This window comes from Chiloscyllium plagiosum, unplaced genomic scaffold (assembly GCF_037043375.1).
Source record: "Chiloscyllium plagiosum isolate Xiang-an unplaced genomic scaffold, Cpla_swu_hap1 HiC_scaffold_14, whole genome shotgun sequence".
In the NCBI taxonomy this organism is placed as follows: domain Eukaryota; kingdom Metazoa; phylum Chordata; class Chondrichthyes; order Orectolobiformes; family Hemiscylliidae; genus Chiloscyllium; species Chiloscyllium plagiosum.
Window position 1 is genome coordinate 79,604,740 of NW_028270152.1, and position 26,049 is coordinate 79,630,788.

General features: G+C 43.0%; 1 protein-coding gene across 1 annotated transcript in view; it reads left to right on the forward strand.

Moving 5' to 3' along the window:
- The window catches only part of fgd5a (FYVE, RhoGEF and PH domain containing 5a), a 143,754-nt gene that overhangs the window by 18,065 nt on the left and 99,640 nt on the right, over positions 1-26,049 (forward strand). The window contains exons 2-5 of the mRNA XM_043708646.2: positions 16,783-16,897; positions 18,401-18,459; positions 18,569-18,599; positions 24,270-24,421. Of these exons, the coding sequence (XP_043564581.2) occupies positions 16,783-16,897; positions 18,401-18,459; positions 18,569-18,599; positions 24,270-24,421 (357 nt within the window). The remainder of the gene's footprint in view (positions 1-16,782; positions 16,898-18,400; positions 18,460-18,568; positions 18,600-24,269; positions 24,422-26,049) is intronic.

The window sequence follows — 26,049 nt, forward strand, 5'->3', positions numbered from 1 at the left end:
TCATTCTTTGACTGACTCATCAATGTTAGTGTCATCCAGTAATATTTGATTCGATCATTTGTGTCTGTACCATCCATTAGTGTCTGTTGCATTCATTAGTATCTGTCTTGTTCATTAGTATCTGTCCCATTCATTACGTCTACCTCATTCGTTTGTGTTTGTTGTGTTTATTATTATTTTGATTTGTACAACTGTGGCAGATTCATTAATTGAGGTCTGAATTGTTCATTAGTGTCTGATTCGATAATTCGTGTCAATCTCATTCATTAGAATCTGACTAGTTCATTCATTAATGTCTGGCTTGTTCTTTCATATCTGTCTCATTCATTAGTATCTGACTAATTGTTTGTCTTGTTCATTTGTGTTGGTTTCGTTCATTAGAGTCTGATTTGATCATTACTGTCTGTCTCGTTCATTTGTCTATCTTGTTCATCAATGTCTGATTTTCATCAATGTCTGATTCATTCATCAACATATAATTCATGCAGATTGTCTTTTTCTTTTGTTAGAATAGAATATCAATTTATTGTCACATGTATTTTACAAAAAAAAGTGAAAAGTTTTATAAGTTGCCATACCACAGCACTTACATTAGTGACAGAAGTCATAAATAGGAAGAAAAGAAAGTCCATCACACCAGTGTCCACCTTTCTCATTAGAGTCTGTGTCATTCATGTCTGTCCCACTCATTGGTGTCTAATTCAATCATTAGTATCTGATTTGCTCATTAATGTCTCCCTCGTTCATTCATGTTTCATTTGTTCATCAGTTCTGTCTCAATCATTCATTCTTTATTAATATCAATTTTTTTCGTTAGTGTGCATTTTGGTCACTCATGTCTGACTTGTCTGTCAGTGTCTGTCTTGTTCATCGTTACCTACACTAGACAGACTGCAGCAGATCAAGAAAGGGACTCCCCACTACATTCCCAAGGACCCTTTAGGGATGGACCACCAATGCTAATCTCACTGGTGACCCACTAATCCAAGAAATAAATACCAATATTGTGGATTAACACTGGTTGATATGATTCTATCATTACTGTCTGAGTTGTTCATTAATGTCTTATTCAATCATTAGAGTCTGGCTCATTTGTTAGTATTTAATTCAGATGTCTGTGTCTATTTCATTCATTCATATCTGCCATGTTCATGACTTGTTGACCAGTAACTGCTTCATTCATTAGAGTCTGACTTGTTCATAAGTGTCTGTCTGTCTGTCTCCTTTATTAGAATCTGTTAGAATCTTTCTTGGTTTCTGACTGATTCACTAGTGTCTGCCTTGTTGATGGTATATAATCCAGTGTCTGCCTCATTCAGTAGCGTTCTTTAGATTAGATTAGATTACTTACAGTGTGGAAACAGGCCCTTTGGCCCAACATGTCCACACCGACCTGCCGAAGCGCAATCCACCCAGATCCATTCCCCTATATTTCACCCCTTTACCTAACACTATGGGCAATTTAGCATGGCCAATTCACCTGACCTGCACATCTTTGGACTGTGGGAGGAAACCGGAGCACCCGGAGGAAACCCACGCAGACACGGGGAGAATGTGCAAACTCCACACAGTCAGTTGCCTGAGGCGGGAATTGAACCTGGGTCTCTGGCGCTGTGAGGCAGCAGTGCTAACCACTGTGCCACCGTTCGATTTGTTCATCAATGTCTGATTTTTTCATCAGTCTCTGATTATTTTTATTAGTATCTGGTTCTTTCATTAGGATATGTCTCAGTCATTTGTGTCTGATTTGTTTGTCTTATTAGTGTCTGTCTTGTACAACAGTGTCTCATTTGTTCATTACTATCCATCTTGTTTAGTAGTATCTGATTTGTTTATTAGTGTCTGATTTGTTTTATCAAGCATGCATGCACGTGCACACACACACACACATGTCCATGGGGTGATTTTGTATTTGCAGATATATTCTATTTGTTCAAAAAGCACACAATCCGTCAATGTGACATTTTATAAGTTCCTGTTTTGGAAATGAAACCAGTCTGACTCCAGGTTGGGATACAGACTCTAACATCACATCTTTAATGCATTGTCTGGGATGAGATGCCAGTTTTTTTAAATATACTGATAAAACTTTGTTATCTTGGGGCTGTGACTTGAAAGAAATTCTGGGATTTACACATTATTCATTTGAAACCCAGTCATCATTCTAAGTGATTGAAGACTTAACAACCATCTAGGTTTGTCTAATATATTGCATCAGTTGTATGACACTTTGATCTCTTACTTGTAAATTCTGTGTCCTATGTATCCAGCCCCACTAGCTACCTGACAAAGGAGCAGTGCTCTGATACTTACACTTTCAAATAAACCTGTTGGACTATACCCTGGTGTTGTGTCATTCATTGGTGTCTGTCTCATTTATTAGTGTCTGTCTCATTCACTGGTCTCTGATTATGTAGTTACTTTCTTTCATCAGTGTACGTTTTGGTCATTCGTGTCTGACTCATCCATTGGTATCTGTCTCAGTCATTAATTCTGCCTCAGTCAGTAGTGTCTGATTCGTTCATTACTGTCTGTCTCGTTCAGTGTTGTCTGTCTCATCATTAGTATCAGATTCATTTATTGTGTCTGATTTGTTCATTTGTACCTGGTTTGTTCAATTATGTCTGCCTTGTTCATTAATGTCTTATTCATACGTTCATGTCTGATTCATTCATCAGTGTCTTGATTCATTCATTAATAACTGCCTTATTTATTCGTGTCTATATTGTTCATTTCTGTCTGTCTAGTATATTAGTGTCCATCTCATTACTTGATGTTATCTCATTCTTTCATATCACTGTCATTCATTTATGCCTGGTTTATTCATTAGTGTCTAATGTCTTTACTATTGTCTGATTCTTTTATTCGTACCTGTCTCATTCATTGGTGTTTATCTCATTCATTGGTACCTGTCTCATTCATGTTTGCCTTGTTCATTAGAGTCTGTCTTGTTCATTAGGGTCTTACTCGTTGATCAGTAACTGATTTGTTCATTATTGTCAGACTTGTTCATTAGTGACAGGTTCATTAGCATCTGCCCATTGCATCTATATCTATCTTGTTCGTTAGTGTCTGTCTCATTCATTAGTGTGTATTCGATTATTCATGTCTGTATCTTCATTAGTGCCTGGCTGGATCATTTGTGTCTGTCTCATTCATTAATTTCTGTTTTATTTGTTAGTATCTGACTCATTCTTTCGTGTCTGATTCATGTATTGGCATCTGTCTCATTCATTCATTTCTGTGTTCTTCATTAATATCTGTCTCATTCATTCGTGTCTGTAATTCATTACGGTGTGGTTAGCACTGCTGTGTCTCAATGCCAGGGTTCCAGGTTCCTGAAGAAGGGCTTATGCCCGAAACGTCGATTCTCCTGTTCCCTGGATGCTGCCTGACCCACTGCGCTTTTCCAGCAACACATTTTCAGCTCTGATCTCCAGCATCTGCAGACCTCACTTTCTCCTTCCAGGTTCAGTTCCAGCCTTGAGTGATTATCTGTGTAGAGTTTGCACCCTGTATCTGTCACGATTTCCTCAGGGTGCTCCAGTTTCTTCCCGTAGTCCAAAACTCTGTAGATTATGTGGATTAGGCATAGCAAATTCCCCCATCGTGTCCAAGGATGTTCAGGCTAGGTGGGTTAGCCATGGTAAATGTGGGGTTATGAGGATAGGGTGAAGTGGGTGGGCATGGGTTGTGTCTGGATCGGATGCTCTTTATAAGGTCAGTGGTGACTAGATGGGCCAAATGGCCTCTTTCCACACTGTGGAGATTCAATGATTCTAAGATTAGTGTCTGATTTGTTGATTATTGTCTGCATTAACTATTTGCATCAATATCATTCTTACTGGTTGATTTGTTATTAGTGTCTGTCTCATTATTTGGTGTCTGCCTCATTTACTAATGTCTGATTTACTCAATAGTGTCTGATTTGTTCATTAGTGTCTGTTTTCTTTATTAATGTGTGGTTTTTCCATTAGAGTATGTCTCGGTTGGTCATATCTGATTTGTCCGTCAGTGCCTGTCTCATCCATTTATTGTCTGGTTTGTTCAGTGATACCTGCCTCGCTTATTAGTCTCCATCTTACCCATTCATATTTGAATCGTTCTTTTGTGTCCCCCTTATTTTTTCCTGTTGGATTTGTTCATTGTTGACTGCCTCGATCATTCATGTGTGTCTCATTCATTAATGGCTGATTTGTTCATTAGTATCTCTCTTGTTCATTGATATCTGATTCATTCATTGGAGTTTAATATGTTCATACGTTCTATCTGATTAATTATTGTCTGATTAGTTCATTAACTATTGATTCGATTAGTAGTGTCTGATTTATTTCATTAATATCTGGTTGTTGCATTAGTGTATGTCTTGGTCGTTTGAGTCTGTCTCAATCATTAGTCATGATTTGGAGGTGCCGGTGTTGGACTGGGGTGGACAAAGTTTAAAAACCACACAACACCAGGTTATAGTCCAATGGGTTTATTTGTAAGCACTAGCTTTCGAAGCACTGCTTCTTCATCAGGCAGTTCAACCATCTGATGAAGGCCGAAAGCTAGTGCTTCCAAATAAACCCATTGGACTATAACTTGGTGTTGTGTGGTTTTTAACTTCAATCATTAGTCTTGTCCATTAGCATCTGATTCTGTTCAATAATGTCTGACTTGTTCATTAGAGTCTGGTTCATTCATTAGTATCTAATTCATTCTTTCATGTCTGATTTGTTCATTAGGGTCTGACTTGCTTATAAGAGTCTGTCATTCATTACTGTCTAACTCATCCATTAGTGTCTGACTGGTTCATTAGTGTTTCACTGGTTCATTTTGCCTCATTTGCACATTAAGTCTGATATGTTTGTTATTGCCTGATTCATGCATTATTGTCTGATTTGTGCATTTATGTCTGATTAGTTCATTATGATCTAATTTGTTCATCAATGTATGTTTCATTCGTATTTATATCATTCATTACCCTCTGAGTAGTTCATTGGTGTGTATCTTACTATTTGATGTCTGGCTCATTCACTTGTGTTTAATGTGTTCATTAGTGTCCAATGTTAAAAATCTCACAATGCCAGGTTATAGTCCAGCAGGTTTAATTGGAAGCACTAGCTTTCGGAGCGCTGCTCCTTCAGGTGGTTGTAGAGTACATGATTTTAAAACACAGAATTTATAGCAAAAGTTTACAGTGTGATGTAACTGAAATTATACATCGAAGAGAGTTTGCACCCTCTCCAATGCTATCATATTCCTCGTGTCCTAGTGTGGCCTAACCAATGTTCGAGCAGGCCCTCCTGCTCTTAAACCCTATGTCTCCTCCTCTAATCTAATGCTACTCTCCTTACTGTTTACCATCCCACCAATTTTTGGTTAATCCGCAAATTTGCTGATCAACCTTTCTACATTAAAGCCTGAATTATTAACATGAACTAAAAACAGCAGGGCCCCAACACTGACCCCTATAGCCTCTCCAGACACAGATTTCCAATCACAAAAACACATCTTGACACATTGTGACTAAGCCAATTCTGGATCCAATTTGCCAAATTTCTTCGCATTCCATGGGGTCTCTCTTTCATTACCAGTCTCTCATTCAGGTCAAAGTCTAAGTAGATTAGATGAAAAGCATTGCTCCAATCTTGATACGTAATTAGCTATGGAAAACGTTCAGTTAAGAATCCAAAGAATTTTTACAAATACATTAAGGACAAAAGGGTGACTAGGGAGAAAATAGGGTTCCTCAAAGATCAGCAAGGCGGCCTTTGTGTGGAGCCACAGGAGATGGGGGAGATACTAAATCAGTATTTTGCATCAGTGTTTACTGTGGAAAAGGACATGGAAGATATAGAATGTGGGGAACTAGATGGTGACATCTTGAAAAATGTCCATATTACAGAGGAGGAAGTGCTGGATGTCTTGAAACACATAAAAGTGGATAAATCCACAGGACTTGATCAGGTATAACCTTGAACTCTGTGGGAAGCGAGAGAAGTGATTGCTGGGCCTCTTGCTGAGATATTTGTATCATCGATAGTCACAGGTGAGGTGCCAGAAGACTGGAGGTTGGCTAACGTGGTGCCACTGTTTAAGAAGGGCGGTAAGGACAAGCCAGGGAACTATGGACCAATGAGCCTGGTGTCTGTGGTGGGCCGGTTGTTGGAGGGAATCCTGAGGGACAGGATGTACATGTATTTCAAAAGGCAAGGACTGATTAGGGATAGTCAACATGGCTTTCGTATATGGGAAATCATATCTCACAAACTTGATTGAGTTTTTTGAAGAAGTACAAAGAGGAATGATAAGGGCAGAGTGGTGGACGTGATCTATATGGACTTCAGTAAGGTGTTTGACAAGGTTAGATCTCATGGAATACAAGGAGAACTAACCATTTGGATACAGAACTGGCTCAAAGGTGGGAGGGTTATTTCTTAGAATGGAGGTCTGTGACCAGTGGAGTGTGACAACGATCTGTGTTGGGTCCACTACTTTTCATTATTTATGTAAATGATTTGGAAGTGAGCATAAGAGGTACAGTTAGTAAGTTTGCAGATGACACCACAATTGGAGGTGTAGTGGACAGCGGGTTACCCCGCTTTAATGTAGGAAGGTTGATCAGCAAATTTGCAGATTAACCAAAAATTGGTGGGATGGTAAACAGTAAGGAGAGTAGCATTAGATTAGAGGAGGAGACATAGGGTTTAAGAGCAGGAGGGCCTGCTCGAACATTGGTTAGGCCACAGCTCGGACAGGAGGAATATGATAGCATTGGAGAGGGTGCAAACTCTCTTCGAGAGGGTTACCTCAGATTACAACGGGATCTTGACCAGATGGGCCAATGGGCTGAGAAGTGGCAGATGGAGTTTAATTCAGATAAATGTAAGGTGCTGCATTTTGGGAAAGCAAATCTTAGCAGGACTTATACACTTAATGGTAAGGTCCTAGGGAGTGTTACTGAACAAAGAGACCTTGGAGCGCAGGTTCATAGCTTATTGAAAATGGAATTATAGATAGATAGGATAGTAAAGATGGCATTTGGTATGCTTTCTTTTATTGGTCAGAGTATTGAGTACAGGAGTTGGGAGGTCATGTTGCGGCTGTACAGGACATAGGTTAGGCCACTGTTGGAATATTGCATGCAGTTCTGGTCTCCTTCATATCAGAAGGATGTTGTGAAACTTGAAAGGTTTCAGAAAAGATTTACAGTGATGTTGCCAGGGTTGGAGGATTTGAGCTATAGGGAGAGGCTGAACAGGCTGGGGCTGTTTTCCCTGGAGCATTGGAGACTGATGGGTGACCTTATAGAGGTTTACAAAATCATGAGGGGCATGGGTGGGATAAATAGACAAAATCTATGGGGTGTGGGAGTCCAGAACTAGAGGAGATAGGTTTAGGGTGAGAGGGGAAAATATAAAAGAGACCGAAGGGAGGTACGTGTATGAATTGGGCTGCCAGAGGAAGTGGTGGAGGCTGGTACAATTGCAATGTTTAAAAGGCATTTGGATGGGTATATGAATAGGAAGGGCTTGGTAGGATATGGGCTGGGTGTGGCAGGTGGGACTAAATTGGGTTGGGATATCTGGTCGGCATGGACAGGTTGGACTGAAGGGTCTGTTTCCGTGCTGTATGTGTCTATAACTTGATGGCTCTAAGTTGATCAGGCATGACCTCCTCTTCACAAAACCATGCTGACTGTTCTTGATAAATCTCTGCCTCTCCAAATGCAGATTAAATCTGTCCCTCAACAATGCTTCCAATAGTTTCCTCATGACTGAGGCTGGATTGACTGGCCTGTCGTTTCTTGGTTTAAAACCAGAGCTCCCTTGGTGAATAACTCTACCACATTGGTTGTCCTCCAGTCCTCCCGTACCTCTCTTGTGGCCAGAGAGAGATTGAACATTTTTGTAAGTGCCACTGCTATTTCTTCCCTTGCCTCACCCAATATTCCGGGATAAATTTCATCTAGACCTGGAGATTTATCTACTTTTAAGCCTGCCAGACATTTCAGAAATCTCCTCTCTATCTATGCTAATTTATTTAATTGCATCACAGGCCTTCTCCCTGATCTTGTACTCATATTGTCCCTCTCACCAGTGAACACAATAGTTTTAATTCAAAAATATACTTTATTTATAAAAAAAGTCATTGTCCATTACATAGTCACAAATGCAGTTCCTTTCTGGACAGTAGCATATGAAGAAAACCAACAAACATTGAAGTTTGACTCAATCCAAAAAACGAAGGACATCTCCAACACATGGAATTCTATATTTAGATATATTGGGGCACCAGGTAGGTCTGATAACTGAATGGACCCCCAATTAACTTCAGCAGGAAGACCTCCGACAGTGATCTTTCTCCCCTGCGCCTTGGTGGCAGCTTCCCCAAGCATTAGTGCGTCCCTCAGCGCGTAGTCCTGGACCTTGGAATATGCCAGTCTGCGACAGTTCCCTGAAGTTTGTCGACATATCAGCTCTCTTATTTCTCTCAGACTGTTAGGGGGCCTTTGTATACTCCCAGCAATGTGATTGCTCCTTTTTGGTTTCTAAGTTCTACCCATATAGCTTCATTTAAGGTGCCTTTGACACTATCATCCCTCCCTACTGCTGTAATAAATTCCCTGATCAAAATTGTGACACCTCCTTTTTTATCTCCTTCCCTGTCTCACCTGAACATCTGATATCTTGGAATATTGAGCTGTCAATCCTCCCCCTCTCTCAACCATGTCTCAGTGATAGTAATAAGATCGTACCCCCATGTTTTCATTTGTCCTCTCAACCCATCTGCCCCTTGTTCGTCAGACTCCTAGCATTAAAATAAATGCCAGTCATCTTTGAGGCAGCATAGTGGCTCAGTGGTTAGCACCGCTACCTCATAGTGTCAGGGACCTGGATTCGATTTTCGCCTCAGGCACCTGTCTGTGTGGAGCTTGCACGTTCTCCCCGTGTTTGCTTGGGTTTCCTCCCACAGTCCAAAGATGTGCAGGTGAGCTGGATTTACCATGCTAAAATTGCCCATAGTGTCCAGGGATGTGCAGGCTAGCCATGCGAAATAAAGAGTTACAGGGTTAGAGTAAAGGGGTTGGGTCTGGGTAGGATGATGTTTGGAGGGTCCGTGCAAACTTGATGAGCCGAATAGCTTGATTCCACACTGTAGGGATTCTATGATTCTGTGATTAACTAACCTACAATGTCCATGCTTTCCAGATTGTAGGTTAATTTAAGCAGGTCATAGGGAAAGTAAATGGAATTTTTAACTCTGTTGTAATAGTGAGGTTTTGCTAAAACTATGTAAGGTGTATATCTTGTGGGGGAGTCTAGATTCAGAGACCTTCGAGTGTGGTTCTGAAAAGTGCAAGATTTTTTTCTTTGAGTGAATCAGTGGGGATTTCTTTTTACTGTGGAGGCTGAATCATTCAGGAGATTCAAGTCTGAGGTACACAGATTTCCAATCATTGAAGGAAGCATGATTATGCGGCAAAGGCGGGAAAATGAACTTAATGATTATCAGTGCAGTGATGATATCATTGAATTACAGAGCAGACTCAGTGGGTTGAAGGGTATTTTTCTGTCCTAAGACTTGTGGGCGGCACGGTGGCACAGTGGTTAGCACTGCTGCCTCACAGCGCCAGAGACCCGGGTTCAATACCCGCCTCAGGCGACTGACTGTGTGGAGTTTGCACGTTCTCCCCGTGTCTGCGTGGGTTTCCTCCGGGTGCTCCGGTTTCCTCCCACAGTCCAAAGATGTGCAGGTCAGGTGAATTGGCCATGCTAAATTGCCCGTAGTGTTAGGTAAGGGGTATGGGTGGGTTGCGCTTCGGCGGGGCGGTGTGGACTTGTTGGGCCGAAGGGCCTGTATCCACACTGTAAGTAATCTAATCTAATCTAATCTAATCTAATCTAAAGACTTATAGTCTGGTAAAAGTGTGAAATAATGCATCATTGTAAGATGGAGAGACAATAAAACATAAAGGTTCCAACTTTAAAGGAGCTAAGAGATCTGGAAGTTACAATGTGGAGGTGCCAGCATATTAGACTGGAGTGGACATATTCACATGTCACCAGGTTATAGTCCAACAGGTTTATTTGAAGTCGCAAGCTTTCGGAGCGCTGCTCCTTCGTCAGGTGACGTCAGGCGATTTCAAATAAATCTATTGGAAATTACAGGTTGAGAATGCTATTAATAAACTGTTAGAATCTCTATTTGATACTTTGTGATACTTAGCCTGAATTTAAATTTAATCTAATTTCTTGAAGGATTTGAATGATTTGTAGTTCAGGTGTTATGTGCCATTATGTTTGCGTTGCTCTCGTTGCTCCCTCATTATTGGTTCAATGCACTTTGATTACAGCTTTAATAGTATTATGACCTAGTTGCCCAAAGTATTTTGAACAATCCACTGTTATATCTTCCCTTCCAGAAAACTCTTAGCAACATTCAAAACCATTCTCAATAGATTTGTGTCTCAGCACCAGTTTACATAGAACTTAGAACATTACAGCGCAGTACAGGCCCTTCGGCCCTCGATGTTGCGCCGCCCTGTCATACTAATCTGAAGCCCATCCCACCTACACTATTCCATGTACATCCATATGCCTGTCCAATGATGACTTAAATGCACTTAAACTTGGCGAATCTACTACCGTTGCAGGCAAAGCATTCCATACCATTACCCTCTGAGTAAAGAAACTACCTCTGACATCTGTCTTATACCTTTCTCCCCTCAATTTAAAGTTGTGTCCCCTCGTGTTTGCCGTCCCAATACTTGGAAAAAGGCTCTCCCTGTCCACCCTATCTAACCCTGTGATTATCTTGTATGTCTCTATTAAGTCACCTCTCAACCTTCTTCTCTCTAACGAGAACAGCCTCAAGGCCCTCAGCCTTTCCTCGTAAGACATTCCTTCCATACCAGGCAACATCCTAGTAAATCTCCTCTGCACCCTTTCCAAAGCTTCCACATCCTTCTTATAATGCGGTGACCAGAACTGTACACAATACTCCAAGTGTGGCCGTACCAGAACTTTGTACAGCTGCAGCATAACCTCCTGATTCTCGAACTCAATCCCTCTTTTAATAAAGGCCAAAACACTGTATGCCTTCTTAACAACCCTGTCAATCTGGGTGGCAACTTTCAGGGATCTGTGTACATGGACACCGAGATCTCTCTGCTCACCTGCACTCCCAAGAATCTTACCATTAGCCCAGTACTTTGCATTCCAATTACTCTGCCCAAAGTGTATCATCTCACACTTGTCCACATTAAACTCCATTTGCCACATCTCAGCCCAGCTCTGCATCCTATCTATGTCTCTCTGTAACCTACAACATCCTTCATCACTATCCACAACTCCACCGACCTTAGTGTCGTCTGCAAATTTACTAACCCACCCTTCTATGCCCTCATCTTGGTCATTTATAAAAATGACGAACAGCAGTGGACCCAACACCGACCCTTGCGGTACGCCGCTAGTAACTGGACACCAAGATGAACATATTCCATCAACTACAACCCTCTGTTTTCTTTCAGCAAGCCAATTACTGATCCAAACTGCTATGTCTCCCACAATCCCATTCCTCCGCATTTTGTATAATAGCCTACTGTGGGGAACCTTACTGAACGGCTTGCTCAAATCCATATATACCATATCAACCGGTTTACTCTCATCTACCTGTTTGGGTCACTTTGTCAAAAAACTCAATAAGATTCGTTAGGCATGACCTACCCTTCACAAAACCGTGCTGACTGTCCCTGATCAGATTATTCTTTTCCAGATGGTTTTAAATCCTATCTCTTATAACCTTTTCCAACACTTTTCCAACACTTTGCCAACAACTGAAGTGAGACTCACTGGTCTGTAATTACCAGGGTTGTCTCTACTACACTTTTTGAACAAGGGAACCACATTTGCTATCCTCCAGTCCTCAGGCACTATTCCTGTAGACAATGATGATTTGAAGATCAATGCCAAAGGCTTGGCAATCTCTTCCCTTGATTCCCAGAGGATCCTAGGATAGATCCCATCTGGCCCAGGGTACTTGTCTATTTTCATACTCTGCAGTATTTCTAGTACCTCTTCCTTGTGAACCTCAATCTCTTCTAGTCTAGATGCAAGTATCTCTGTATCTTCCTCGCCAACATTTTCATTTTCTATAGTGAACACTGTCGAAAACTATTTATTTAGTGCTTCCCCTATCTCCTCTGACTCCACACACAACTTTCCAGTATTATCCTTGATTGGTCCTAATTTAACTCTCGTAATTCTTTTATTCCTGGCATACCTGGGGGTTAACCCTGATCCTATCCACCAACAACGTCTCATGTCTCCTGGCTCTTCTGAGCTCTCTTTTTAGGTCTTTCCTGACTTCCTTGTAATCCTCAAGTGCCCTAACTGAGTTTTCATATTTTGTCCTAAAATAAGCCGCCGCCTTCTTCTTGACCAGGTATTCCACTTCCTTAGTAAACCACGGCTCACGCGTTCTATACCTTCCTCCCTGCCTGACAGGTCCATACTTATTTAGGACATACAGGAGCTTTTCCTTGAATAAGCTCCACATTTTTAATGTGCTCATCCCCTGCAGTTTCCTTCCCCATTCTACGCTTCCTAAATCTTTCCTAATTGCATCGTAATTTCCCTTCCCCCAGCTGTAACTCTTGCTCGGTGGAGTACACCTATCCCTTTCCATCACTAATGTAAACCTGACAGAATTGTGATCGTTGTCTCCAAAGTGCTCACCTACTTCCAAATCTAACACCTGGCCAGGCTCATTACCCAGTACTAAATCTAAAGTGGCTTCGCCCCTTGTAGGCCTGTCTACATACTGTGTCAGGAAGCCCTCCTGCATACACTGGACAAAAACCAACCCATCTATAGTACTCGTACTGTAGCGATCTCAGTCAATATTTGGAAAGTTGAAGTCCCCCATGACAACTACCCTGCCTCTCTCACTCCTATTGAGAATCATCTTTGCTATCCTTTCCTCTACATCTCTGGGACTATTCGGAGGCCTATAGAAAACTCCCTGCATAGTGACTTCTCCTTTCCTGTTTCTAACCTCAGCCCATACTACCTCAGTTAACGAGTCCCCCAACATCCTTTCTACAACTGTAATATTGTCCCTGATCAACAATGCCACACCTCCCCCTCTTTTACCATCTTCTCTGTTCTTACTGAAACATCTGAATCTTGGAACCTGCAACATCCATTCCTGTCCCCACTCTATCCATGTCTCCGTAATGGCCATAACATCCAAGTCCCAGGTACCAATCCATGTTGCCAGTTCACCCACTTTATTTCGGATGCTACTTGCGTTGAAGTACACACACTTCAAACCAGGTTCTCGCTTGCCAGGGTCAGATACTTGATTTGGGAACTCCCTACTCTCATCCTCTTCTGTACCTGTCCTACAATTTTGATTCCTGTCCCCCTGCTGTATTAGTTTAAATCCACCTTAATAGCTTTAGCGAATTTCCCCCCCAGGATAATGGTACCCCTCTGGTTTAGACGAAGACCATCCTGTTTGTAGAGGTCCCACCTAGCCAGAAAGAACTCCAATTATCTAAAAACCCGAAACCCTCCCTCCTGCACCATCCCTGTAGCCACGTGTTCAACTCCTTTCTCTCCCTATTCCTCACCTCACTAGCACGTGGCACGAGCAGCAAATCAGAGAAAACAACTCTGTTTGTCCTCGCTCTAAGCTTCCATCCTAGCTCCCTGAATTTCTGCCTCAAGTCCCCATCTCTCTTCCGACCTATGTCGTTGGTGCCAATGTGGACCATGACTTGGGGCTGCTCTCCCTCCCCAAGAAGGACCCCAAAAACACGATCAGAGACATCACGGACCCTGGCACCCAGGAGGCAACACGCCAACCGTGAGTCTCTCTCGTCCCCACAGAACCTCCTATCTGTCCCCCTAACTATCGAGTCCCCAATAACTACTGCTCTGCTCCTCTTCCCCCTTCCCTTCTGAGCAGCAGGTGCCCCACTGCTTTCCCCTGGTAAGTCATTCCCCCCCCCCCCCCCCCCAACAGTATCCAAAACGGTATACTTATTGTTGAGGGGAATGGCCACAGGGGATCCCTGCACTGCCTGCCGGTTCCCTTTCTGTCCCCTAACTGTCACCCATCTGTATTTTTCTTTTATCTGGTCAAACTCCAAGATTTCCGATGATGAGCCCTATTGTCATGGTCGAAGTGTTATGGGGTAACACCCAGTTGTTGTTAGTATTGAATAAGTCAGATTCCTAACTGGAACATTGCTGAATAGTTTTTCTTTGTTACAGAATTATATCTTACTAAAACATAAGCATGTGATATTGCAGTCTTTATTCTAATAAATAATAACTCGTGGGCGGTACGGTGGTACAGTGGTTAGCACTGCTGCCTCGCAGCGCCAGAGACCCGGGTTCAATTCCCGCCTCAGGCGACTCTCTGTGTGGAGTTTGCACATTCTCCCCATGTCTGCGTGGGTTTCCTCTGGGTGCTCCGGTTTCCTCCCACAATCCAAAAATGTGCAGGTTAGGTGAAATGGCAGTGCTAAATTGCCCATAGTGTTAGGTGAAGGGGTAAATGTAGGGGAATGGGTCTGGGTGGGTTACGCTTCGGTGGGTCGGTGTGGACATGTTGGGCCGAAGGGCCTGTTTCCACACTGTAAGTAATAAATCTAATCTAATAACACAAAAGTTCATGAACAGAGACTAAGACAAACAAAAAATGCTCTATTCTTGTATAACATAGATTCAAAGATTCTTAAACACACAGGACAAATAACCCAAACACTCTTTGTAGATTGAATAAGAACATCAGCTTTGTATCAGAATCAGTTCCCCTTGTTGCAGCTATATAAAACACTTTTTAGGCCGCATTTGGAGTATTATGTGCAGTTTTGGTCACCACACTACAAGAAGGACATGAAAGCTTTGGAGAGAGAGTGCAGAGAAGGTTTACCAAGATATTGCCTGGTGTTGAGGGCATTGGCTATGAGAGAAAGTTTTAAAAAAAAACTAGGACTGTTTTCACTGAAAAGACGGCAGATGAGAGGAGACCTGATAGAAGTCTACAAAATTATGAGAGGTGTAGAGTGGGTGGAGACTTTTTCCCAGGATTGAAGTTTCAATTGCAAGGGGGCACAGGTTTAAGGTGAGAGGGGGCAAGTTTAAGGGAGATGTGCAAGGGAAGTTCATTACACAGAGAGTGGTAGGAGTTTGGAATGCACTGCCAGAAGAGGTGGTGGAAGCAGACACATTGACAACATTTAAGAGGCATCTGGGTGGTTACATGAATAGGGAGGGAACAGAGGGATACGGACCGAATAAGGGCAGAAGGATTGTTTATAGTTTAGTTAGGGCATGATGATTAGCACAGGGCCTTGTTTTTTTTTAGATTAGATTAGATTACATTACAGTGTGGAAACAGGCCCTTCGGCCCCACAAGTCCACACCGACCCGCCGAAGCGCAACCCACCCATACCCCTACATTTACCCCTTACCTAACTTGGCAATTTAGCATGGCCAATTCACCTGACCTGCACATCTTTGGACTGTGGGAGGAAACCGGAGCACCTGGAGGAAACCCACGCAGACATGGGGAGAACGTGCAAACTCCACACAGTCAGTCGCCTGAGGCGGGAATTGAACCCGGGTCTCCGGCGCTGTGAGGCAGCAGTGCTAACCACTGTGCCCACAGTTCTTTTGTTCTAGTCCAGATTACAAAGTTTATTCCAATTCTCAGGATAGAAATGCTATGCCTGTAGCGGATCCAGTTCATTTCTGAGAGAAAGGGATGCTTTTCATCTAAGACCTTGATGGACTTGAAATATCTTGCATTACAACTCATCTGCTCGAACTAATTATTGTGATGTTCCTGACTAAACTTCCTTCCAGTTCTGTATGATCCCTGATACAGCTTCAATTCCTTCCCTTTTGTTTTGAAAGCTTCAAACCTGACTTCACTTTATCCTGACACTCCAGTCCAGGATTATTAATAACTTTTTATTTCACGGTAACTCAATCCCTATCAACTCTTTTTGTTTTTAGGTTTGGTGTTTTGCCCATTTTATTCCATTAAAAGACTTCTCAGTACCTCAGGGCTTGATACACACTTCTCTCTCAAAGGACTTCCCAGCACTGATGAAAAATGAAACGAGTTACCAAGAGAAGTTCCAGAGTCTGGAAAGTTCTCTCTACACTCCTGGGTGATTCCCTTTGAGTTGTCGCAACTTCCTACCACTTAGGATTATGGTATTGTAATTTTTATACACATGGACAAAATCATATTCTGAAGCAGAGTCAGGATTCAAAACGTTAACCCTGATTTCTCTCCACAGACGTTGCTAGACCTGCTGAGTTTCTCCAACAATTTCTGATTTCCAGAATCTGCAGTCCTTTCAGTTTTTTTAAACAAATTCATACGTTTAACCTAGAATTCGAAAATTCCAAACTTGCGTTAAATGAGTCATGTAAATCTCACAATTTCATCACAAAAGTGATCTTTAAAAAATATATTGAAGATTCAAATGCCATGGATTATAACTACACTCCATTTGTAAATCTCACATCATTGTGGAAGTAACGGATGTGATGGCACATTATATATTCATAACTCCTCCATTGCAGTTCCACCACCTTTATCCCGTCTCTCTCTCTCTCTCTCTCCAGATGTTGTATCTCTAGTCCCTCCCTCTTGTGTGGAGCTACTTGACAATTTAGTGGGAGTGCATGGGGAGAACCCACTGTCCGAGAAACTGCAGGTCGGATCTAAAGCTGTAAAGCTTAAGTGTGATGCTTTTTGTTGCAGTGTCGAGAGTGAGACGCTGACAGCATGCTTGCCCAGTGGAGACGAGCTTGTATCAGACGAGGAGATTGGAAACAGTTCAGAGTCTGAGGAGATCGATAGGGACATGGCTGAACAGGTATGTGTGGCAGTAGTTAAGTATGACTGGCTGGGATGGTCAGTATTTGTAGGGGAAGCATAGCATGCTAGACATGTTGGGATATCTAACTGTGATGGAGCATGGCAACTCTCACAAGTTAATGAAAACAAATTTGAAGGAATGAAGAAAATGTTGGGACTGAAGAGTTCGCATTCTTCAACAGTAGATAATTCTACCTTGTAGGTATTAAATGAAGCATCTGACAACATTGTAGATGTAATTTTACAAAGTGCTTTTAATCCAGAAACCATTCCTTTCAATAGAAAAATCGTGCATGTCGCTCTGCTGTTTAAGAAAGGTAAGAGAAGAAAACCAAGGATTCATACCTGTCATTGGGAAATTCCTCGTGTATATAATAAAAGTGTCTGAAAGACATTAGAAATCTTCAGTTAATCAGAGACAATTGATCGTGCCCGAAATATCAGCTAAAATCTCTCACAGTTGTGGAAAATGTAGTGCATGAGGGAATAACTCTGGATGTTATTTAGCTTCCAGAAGGCAGTTGATAAAAGTCTCTAAAGCTGGTGTTGAAGCTGACAGACATGAAGATAAGTTACTGACCTGATTTAAGAACTGGTTCAGAATAGGAGATAGGGAATAGGAACAGTGGGCAGGTTCTTGAATTGGCAGCATACATTGTATGTTGTCCGTCAAGGATCTGTAGTTATTCCCTGAACAAAATTCATGGACAAAGTCATGGCAAATGTGAGATCTCCCTGTGGTCCTATGAAAGATAGAACAAGAGGTTTTCTAAACTGCGAAAGGCTCAAAGCAATGCGAGTCCAAAGAGTTTGGAAGTTCCAAGTACACTGTCATTTAAATGACATCACCAGAAGCAGATAGTTACCTAAAAGGCCAATGAAACACTGGTCTTTATAACTTAACGTCTGGAATACTAGAAGGTATTCAGCTGGTTAGACACATAATGTTCAATTCTGGACTCACAGTTCAGGAACAATACCTTGATCTGGGAATGAGTGGAGTAATGATTGACTTAAATGGTACCTGAATTCCAAGGGTTTCAAATTACAAGAAAAGATTCCACAAATGTGGGTTGCACTACCAGGAAGTTAGTACATTTTGGCAGATAATTTGATAAGAGAATTTCAGGATATTCTATAGAATTGAGGGAGTACATACAAAGTATTATAATGGGCTGGGTTTTTGAGTATAAGGAGACATAGCCAAATGAATTTGATTCAGATCCTCCAGCAGTGATTATAGAAAAATTTCAACTGCAGAGGAGGTTAGAATACTCAGCTGTCTTACAACAGTGGTAACCAATGTCTGGATAATTGTAATTTTGAAATCTGAAATTGCTAAGAATTTTATTAACCAGGGACAGGGAAACAGAGTTCCATCATTGTGGATCATCACAATCACATGAACAGATTGGAGATTGTTTGGACCCTGTGATCACCCTATAGTTTATGGTTATGAAGTGTAGCCACAGGAACTAAATATTCCTTCACTTTCCTATAGAGTAACATTGAACTGGAAGCCTATCACATTGCAAAAGTCATAACAACTTCTGAAAGAGCGTGAGTATAAACATTTGTCAATGGGATTTTTTTACCTGCAAGTTACTCTGAATATAATGAGTTGTTACAAGTTTGTATCAGTCTGTAACGTTCTCTTTGAATCTCACAGGTACGTCAGTGTGCTGAAGCTCCTACACACAGTGAGTACAAGCTTGAATTGTCAACATTCCTTGGTGGAATGTGCGTGAATCAGTGGTGGTCACTCCTGTCCATCCTACCTGACCCCTCTCCCTATGCCAACCTCTCACCCCGATCCATGTCCTTGACCTAATCACTCCCGCTGCTCTCGGCATTCCTCCTGCACCTGACGAGATCGCTTGCCCCAGCCCTCATTTCTCACTTTGTTCCGACTCCTCACAATGCATCAGAGCCCTTCCAAACTCTGTCATAACGTCTTTTAAATTTTCTGTTTTTGATTATGGACTGAGATGAGAAAATAACTCCCTTTTAAAGCAAGGAGTGTCAAAGCATTACAGCACTTAATAAAAGCAAATAACCTGATGCTCATTGTTTATACTGTTCACAAAGTTGCCAGTTTAAAGCAGATAGCAGTTCAGGTGAGTTGGAATCGAGGGCAGTGTACAAATGGAGATCAGGTAGTAACAAGTAGCTGGAAAAGCACAGCCGGTCAGGCAGCATCCGAGGAGCAGGAGAATCGACGTTTCAGGCATAAAAAAGATTCCTGATGAAGGACTTATGCCTGAAACATCAGACGCTGCCTGACCGGCTGTGCTTTTCTTTGGCTCTGATCTCCAACATCTGCAGTCCTCACTTTCTCCTAGTAACAAGTAGCTGATTGGTCTGTGGATGAGTGATCAGTTATAAATGACAAAGGCCCGCTGTCTGCCAAAATGTTGGTTCCCAGGTAGCTGAATAGCTTACGGCTGTGAACAAGATAGTGAGAAGCCATCAGATACTTCCAAGCTCTGTCTCTGTTCTCTTACTTTGGAGTAGTTCGATCCTGACAAAAAAACAGTTTTTCCGCAGTTGTTGTGACTTTCAATGATTAAATTAGAGTCTTTTTTATAAGCGTGAGCCAGTCACGCTGTGTCTTCTACAAAACAAGTGAAAGTATTGGGGAAGGAAGACCAAAAAGCAGAGTTCTGATTGTTGCAAGACTCATCCCAGCAGACCATATGAACTGAAAAATTGAACAGCTTTCCCAGCTTCCCCTAGGCCCATATTTAGCCTATCTTCATGTGTCAGTTGCAATTTTAACTTGTCCAGTTATGTAGCGATGAGTCATAATGGCTCATCTGGAGCTAGAGTCCATCCACATCATAGTCTTTTGTGTTAAGGAGAGCAACCTGGTTTCTGAGCTTTCTGTCAACCTGGGGCTGAAAGTTGGGGAATCCTTTGTATTTTTAAAAAAACTCTTTAACTTCTATGATGACTCAGGGGACAGCAGAGATTTATTTACAGCAAACTGCCCCAGTGAGATGTGATACCCCTCACCCAATCCTGACCTCTCACCCAGTCCTAACCCCTCACCCTGTCTTGATCTCTCACCCTGTCCTGACCTGTCATCCTGTCCTGAGCCCTCTCCCTGATCCTTACCCTGACCTCTCACATTGACCCTGACCCCTCACGATGGTCCTGAGCCCTCACCCCGATCCTGATCCTTCATCTTGATCCAGATCCCTCACACTGATCCTGACCCCTCACCCCGATTCTGACCCCTCACCCCGATTCTAGACCTTCATTCTGCCCGTCAAGTGACCCCTCACCCTGATCATGGCCCTTCACCCTGCCTAAACAGGTATACTGTTTTGGATACTGTTGGGGGAAATGACTCACCAGGGGAAGGCAGCAGTTCATGGCATCGTGGCTAGCTCTAATGTAGAGAACTGCAGGAAAGAGTGGAAGGGCTATAGTCATAGAAGATTAAATAGTAAGTGGAGTAGATAGGCGGCTCTGTGATTGAAAACGAGACTCCTGAATGGTATGTTGCCTCTCAGGTGCATGGGTCAGGGATGTCTCAGATCGGCTGCAGAACATTCTGATGGGGAAGGGTGAACAGCCAGCTGTCGTGGTGCACCAATGATATGGGTAAACAATGGGATATGGTCCTACAAGCAGACTTTAGGGAGTTAGGAGCCAATTTAATCTCAGGATTGCTACCTGTGCCACATGCTGTTCAGAGTAGGAATGAAAGAAGAGGCAGGATGAATGCGTGGCTTGAGAGATGGTGCAGGAGGGAGGGGGTTCAGATTTTTGGGACATTGGGACCTGTTCTAGGGGAGGTGGGACTATTACAAATTGGGTGGTCTACACCTGGGCCGGACTGGAGCCAATGTCTGAAGGGGCGCTTGAGCTCACGCTGTTGGGGAGTATTTAAACTAATGTGGCAGGGGGCTGGAAGCAAATGAGGAGATTAGTGGACAGGAAGGAAGTTGCAACTAAAGCCTGTAAGGAACTAGATAATGAAGTCAGCGTGACTAAGGGGAAGAGTAGGCAGGAAGCAGATGATGAACTGGTGGTCTGAGATGCATTTGTTTTAATGCAAAGAAGTGTAGTGAGTAAGGTAGATAAACATAGGGCTTGGATTAGTGCCTGGGAGTATGATGTTATTGCAATTACTGAGATGGATTGAGGGAAGGGCATGATTGGCAACTAAATATCCCAGGATATAGATGCTTCAAGTGGGATGGAGAGGGAGATAAAAAGGGTGGAGGAGTTGCATTACTGTTCAGACAGGACATCACAGCTGATGGAGGCCACTATGAAGGACTCAAGCAGTGAGGCAATATGGGTAGCGCGCAGAAGTAAGAAGGGTGTGGTAACAATGTTGGGGCTGTACTACAGGCCTCCCAACAGCAAGCAAGAGGTACAAATGTGTACATGGAACTTTGATTATCCGGCATTCAATTATCCGAATTTCGAATTATCCGAACAAGATTGCAAGGCCCCAGTGCTTGGCTAAACTATGTTATCTGGTATTTGATTATCTGGCATTTGATTAAGCAAATGAAATACTCCCAGTTCATATCTTTGAGATAATCAAGGTTCCTCTGTAAATGGATTATGGAAAGATGTAGGAGCAACAGGGTGGTGGTGATAGGAGTTTTTAATTTTCCCAACATTGACTGGGATTCACTTAGTGTTCAAGGTCTAGATGAAGCAGAATTTTTAAGGAGCATCCAGGAGGGTTTTATTGAGCAGTACGTAAATAGTCCAACTCGGGAAGGGGCCATACTGGTGTTGGGGAATGAGCCCGGCCAGGTGGTTGAAATTTCAGTAGGGGATTACTTTGGAAATAGTAATCATAATTCCGTTAGTTTTAGAATACTAAAGGAGAAAGACGAGAGTGGTCCTAAAGCAAGAGTGCTAAACCGGGGCAAGGCCAACTTTAGCAAAATTCGGCAGGAGCTGCAGAATATGGATTGGGAGCAGCCTTTTGAAGGTAAAATACATTTGATATGTGAAAGACTTTTAAAGAGAGGTTGATTAGAGTGCAGGACAGACATGTCCCTGTGAAAGTGAGGGTTAGAAATGGCAAGATTAGGGAACCAGGTGAAATTGTGAGGTGAGCGAAGAGGAGAAAGGAAGCATACATAAGGTCCAGAAGACTGAAAACAGATGAAGCTTTGGAAGAATATCGGGAAGGTAGGACCAATCTAAGACAAGAAATTAAGAGGGCTAACAGGGGTCATGAAATATCTTTAGCAAACAGAGCTAAGGAAAATCCCAAAGCCTTTCATTCGTATATGAGGAGCAAGAGGGTAACTAGAGAAAGTGTTGACCCACTCAAGGACAAAGGAGGAAAGTTTTGTGTGGAGTCAGAGAAAATGAGTGAGGTTCTTAATGAGTACTTTGCGTCGATATTCACCGAGGAGAGGGATGTGACGAATGGTGAGGTTAAGGATAGATCTTTGATTACTCTAGGTCAAGTTGGCATAACGAGGGAGGAAGCGTTGTGTACTCTAAAAGACATTAAGGTGGATAAGCCCCCAGGTCCAGATGGGATCTATCCCAGCTTACTGAGGGAAGTGGGAGGGAATAGCTGGGGCCTTAACAGATATCTTTGTAGCATCCTCAAACATAGGTGAGATCCTGGAGGACTGGAGAATTGCTAATGTTGTTTAAGAAGGGTAGCAGGGGCGATCAAGTTAATTATAGACTGGTGAGCCTGACGTTACTGGTAGGGAAGCTGCTGGAGAAGATACTGAGCGATAGGATCTAGTTATATTTGGAAGAAAATGGGCTTATCAGTGATAGGCAATGTGGTTTTGTGCAGGGAAGGTCATATCTTACAACTTAATAGAATTCTTTGAGGAAGTGACAAAGTTGACTGATGAGGGAGCAGATGTAGATGTCATATACATGGACTTCAGTAAGGCATTTGATAAGGTTCCCCATGGTAGGCTGATGGAGCAAGTGAAGTTGCATGAAGTCCAGGGTATACTAGCTAGATGGTTAGAGAACTTAGCAAGTTTTGAGAAGATTTATAGCTCAGGTTGAGGTTTTGGATGTTGGTTTGCTCGCTGAGTTGAAAGGTTCATTTCCATATGTTTTGTTACCTTACTAAGTAACATCTTCAGTGGGCCTCATGTGAAGCAATGCTGAAAATTTCTGCTGCACCCGATGTGGCCTCCTCTATATTGGGGAGATAGGCCACCTACTTGCGGAACGTTTCAGAGAACACCTCTGGGACACCCGGACCAACCAACCCAGCCACCCCGTGGCTCAACACTTCAACTCCCCCTCCCACTCCATCAAGGACATGCAGGTCCTTGGACTCCTCCATCGCCAGACCATAGCAACACGACGGTTGGAGGAAGAGCGCCTCATCTTCCGCCTAGGAACCCTCCAACCACGAGGGATGAACTCAGATTTCTCCAGTTTCTTCATTTCCCCTCCCCCCCCCACCTTGTCTCAGTCAAGTCCCTCGAACTCAGCACCGCCTTCCTAACCTGCAATCTTCTTCCTGACCTCTCCGCCCCCACCTCAGTCTGACCTATCACCCTCACCTTGACCTTCTTCCACCTATCGCATTTCCAATGCCCCTCCCCCAAGTCCCTCCTCCCTACCTTTTATCTTAGCCTGCTGGACACACTTTCCTCATTCCTGAAGAAGGGCTCGTGCCCGAAACGTCGATTCTCCTGCTCCTTGGATGCTGCCTGACCTGTTACGCTTTTCCAGCAACACATTTTCAGCTCTGATCTCCAGCATCTGCAGTCCTCACTTTCTCCTCTTCATTCAGTCCTCGCCCCACATCACATTGTTCATTACTGAATTATCATTGCTCCACAACCCTTACTCTTGACCCGGCACCTTGACCTGAGCCCTTACCCTAAAAAGACCTTTGTCCTTTTCCTCCACCTTCCCTGACACCTGCTCTGCTGTCTATCCTGTCCCTGTTTCCAGTGAGGCCTTGTTGGCTGGGGTCAAGGTTGGCAGCGAGCATGCTGATGAATGGGGAAGGAGGTTGGAAGCAGGGGGGTAAGTTGGAAGAGGGCGATGTTCAATTGCCAAAGAGAACACAAAACAGGGTATTCTTGTTGAGAGCATTCTCTGATGCAGAGGGCAGATTTCACATAACAATAGTCATTTTGATCTGGACAACTTAAGTTGTTGCAGCAGTAAATGGAGTGAACTCTGAATGGGAATGTGAGTCAGGAAGGGCATATGACTGCAAAGAAACAGTTTCTCCCAGTGAGTTTGTACAGGAAAACATTCCTCTCCTCACTATCTATCACTCCTCATCAATTCTCCACTTCAGTCCCACCCTCCCTACATTGTATCTATTGGCTGTGGGATAACTTGGGTGAGTTTACACATTCAGTTTGGGTTCTTTTGTCTTCTGACAGGACTTCAGAAGAGTTGCCCTGGGGGCTGTTGATGGTGAAGCATGCCCTGTGCTGGACCGAGAAGTAGTCACTGTCATCCTGTGTGCTGTCTCTGAGCTCCTTGATCTCCACCAGGAAATACTGCAGGAGTTGGAACAGAGTGTGACTGAATGGTACATCAATAATCCCCCATCCCTATTGGAAGCCTCACTGTGGGGGATGGTGGGAAACTAACTCTTGGGTCGACCAGAGACGAGGTTCTTGCATGTTGTCACATGGTTTACTGTTTAATACCATTTTCCCAAGGAGTTCAGAGGTCACCCCGCTTGTTCAGGAGGCTAAATTAAAAATAATTGGCTGGCTTTCAGGTCTGTAGGAAATGATGGAAAGAGACAAGAAACACAAAGATGTTAATTTGCAATATGAAAGTGCAGCAGGGAACGGGTAGGTACGTTGTCTTCACCTACCGCCAGAGTTCCAGATACCACACCCTGGCCTCAGCACAGTATCTAGTGTCATAGACCCTCGCCCCTTCAATAGGCAGTTTGTACAAGGGAGTGTTGGCACAACTGGGTGTCAGGGCAAGGGGCGTTGGAGGGAATGGGGTGTCTTCGTTTTTTTATGATGAAATTTGCTGATGGTAAAAGTTTGGTGCATAGACAGGGGAGGAGGTTCTGGAGGGTTTAAGAGTAAATAAATCTCCCATGCTGGCTGAAATGTATCTCAGTTTGTTGACTAAGGCAAACCAGGAAATTGCAGGGGTATTTGCAAAAAATGTCCATTTTATAGAATCCCGACAGTGTGGGAGCAGGCCATTCAGCCCATTGAGTCCACGCTGACCCTCTAAACAGCATCCCATCAGACCCCTCCTGCCAACCTATCCCTGTAACCCTGCATATCCCATGGCTAATCCACCTAGCCTGTATATCCCTGGATACTATGAGCAATTTAGCATGGTCAATTCACCCATCCTGCACAATTTTGGACTGTGGGAGGAAACCAGAGCACCTATGGGAAACCCACGCAGATACAGGGAGAGTGTGCAGACTCCACACGGACATTGGCCCGAGGATGGAATTGAACTCCGGTTCCTTGTGCTGTGAGGCAGCCGTGCTCCCTACTGGGTCACTGAACATTCCTCTCTGAGCATTGAGAAATACCAGAGACTTAGAAGACAGCAACTGTGATATTGGTATTCAAGAAGGGAGCAAAAGTTAAACCAGGAAGCCGCACCTAAACCTATTCAGATTCCAAGATATCAACTATAACTGAGGTAGGCAATTCTGAGGGACAGAATTAATCTGCATGTGGAGCAGAAGAGATCAATCAAGAACAGTCAGTATGAGTTTGTGAAGGCTAGGTCATATCTGACCATTTTATAGAATCACAGCATGGAAACAGACCCTTCGGTCTAACATAATCCCAAACTAAACTCGTTCCACCTGCCTGCTCCTGGCCCATACCCCTCAAAACATTCCCTATTCATCTACTTATCTAAGTGTCTTTTCAACATTGTAACTGTGCCTGCATCCTCAGGAACTTCATTTCACACCCTTCTGTGTAAAAAAAAAATTGCCCCTCATGTCTTTTTAAAATCCTGTCAACTTAAAAATATCTCCCCGTGGTCTTGAAATCCTCCACCCTACGGGAAAAAAACCACCTACCATTAATCCTATCTGTAAACATCATGATTTTAGAAACCTTCTAAGATCACCTCTCAATGCTGTACCCTCCAGTGAAAAATATCCCAGCCTCTCCAGCCTTTCTTTATAACACAAATTTTCCATTCCCAGCAACATCC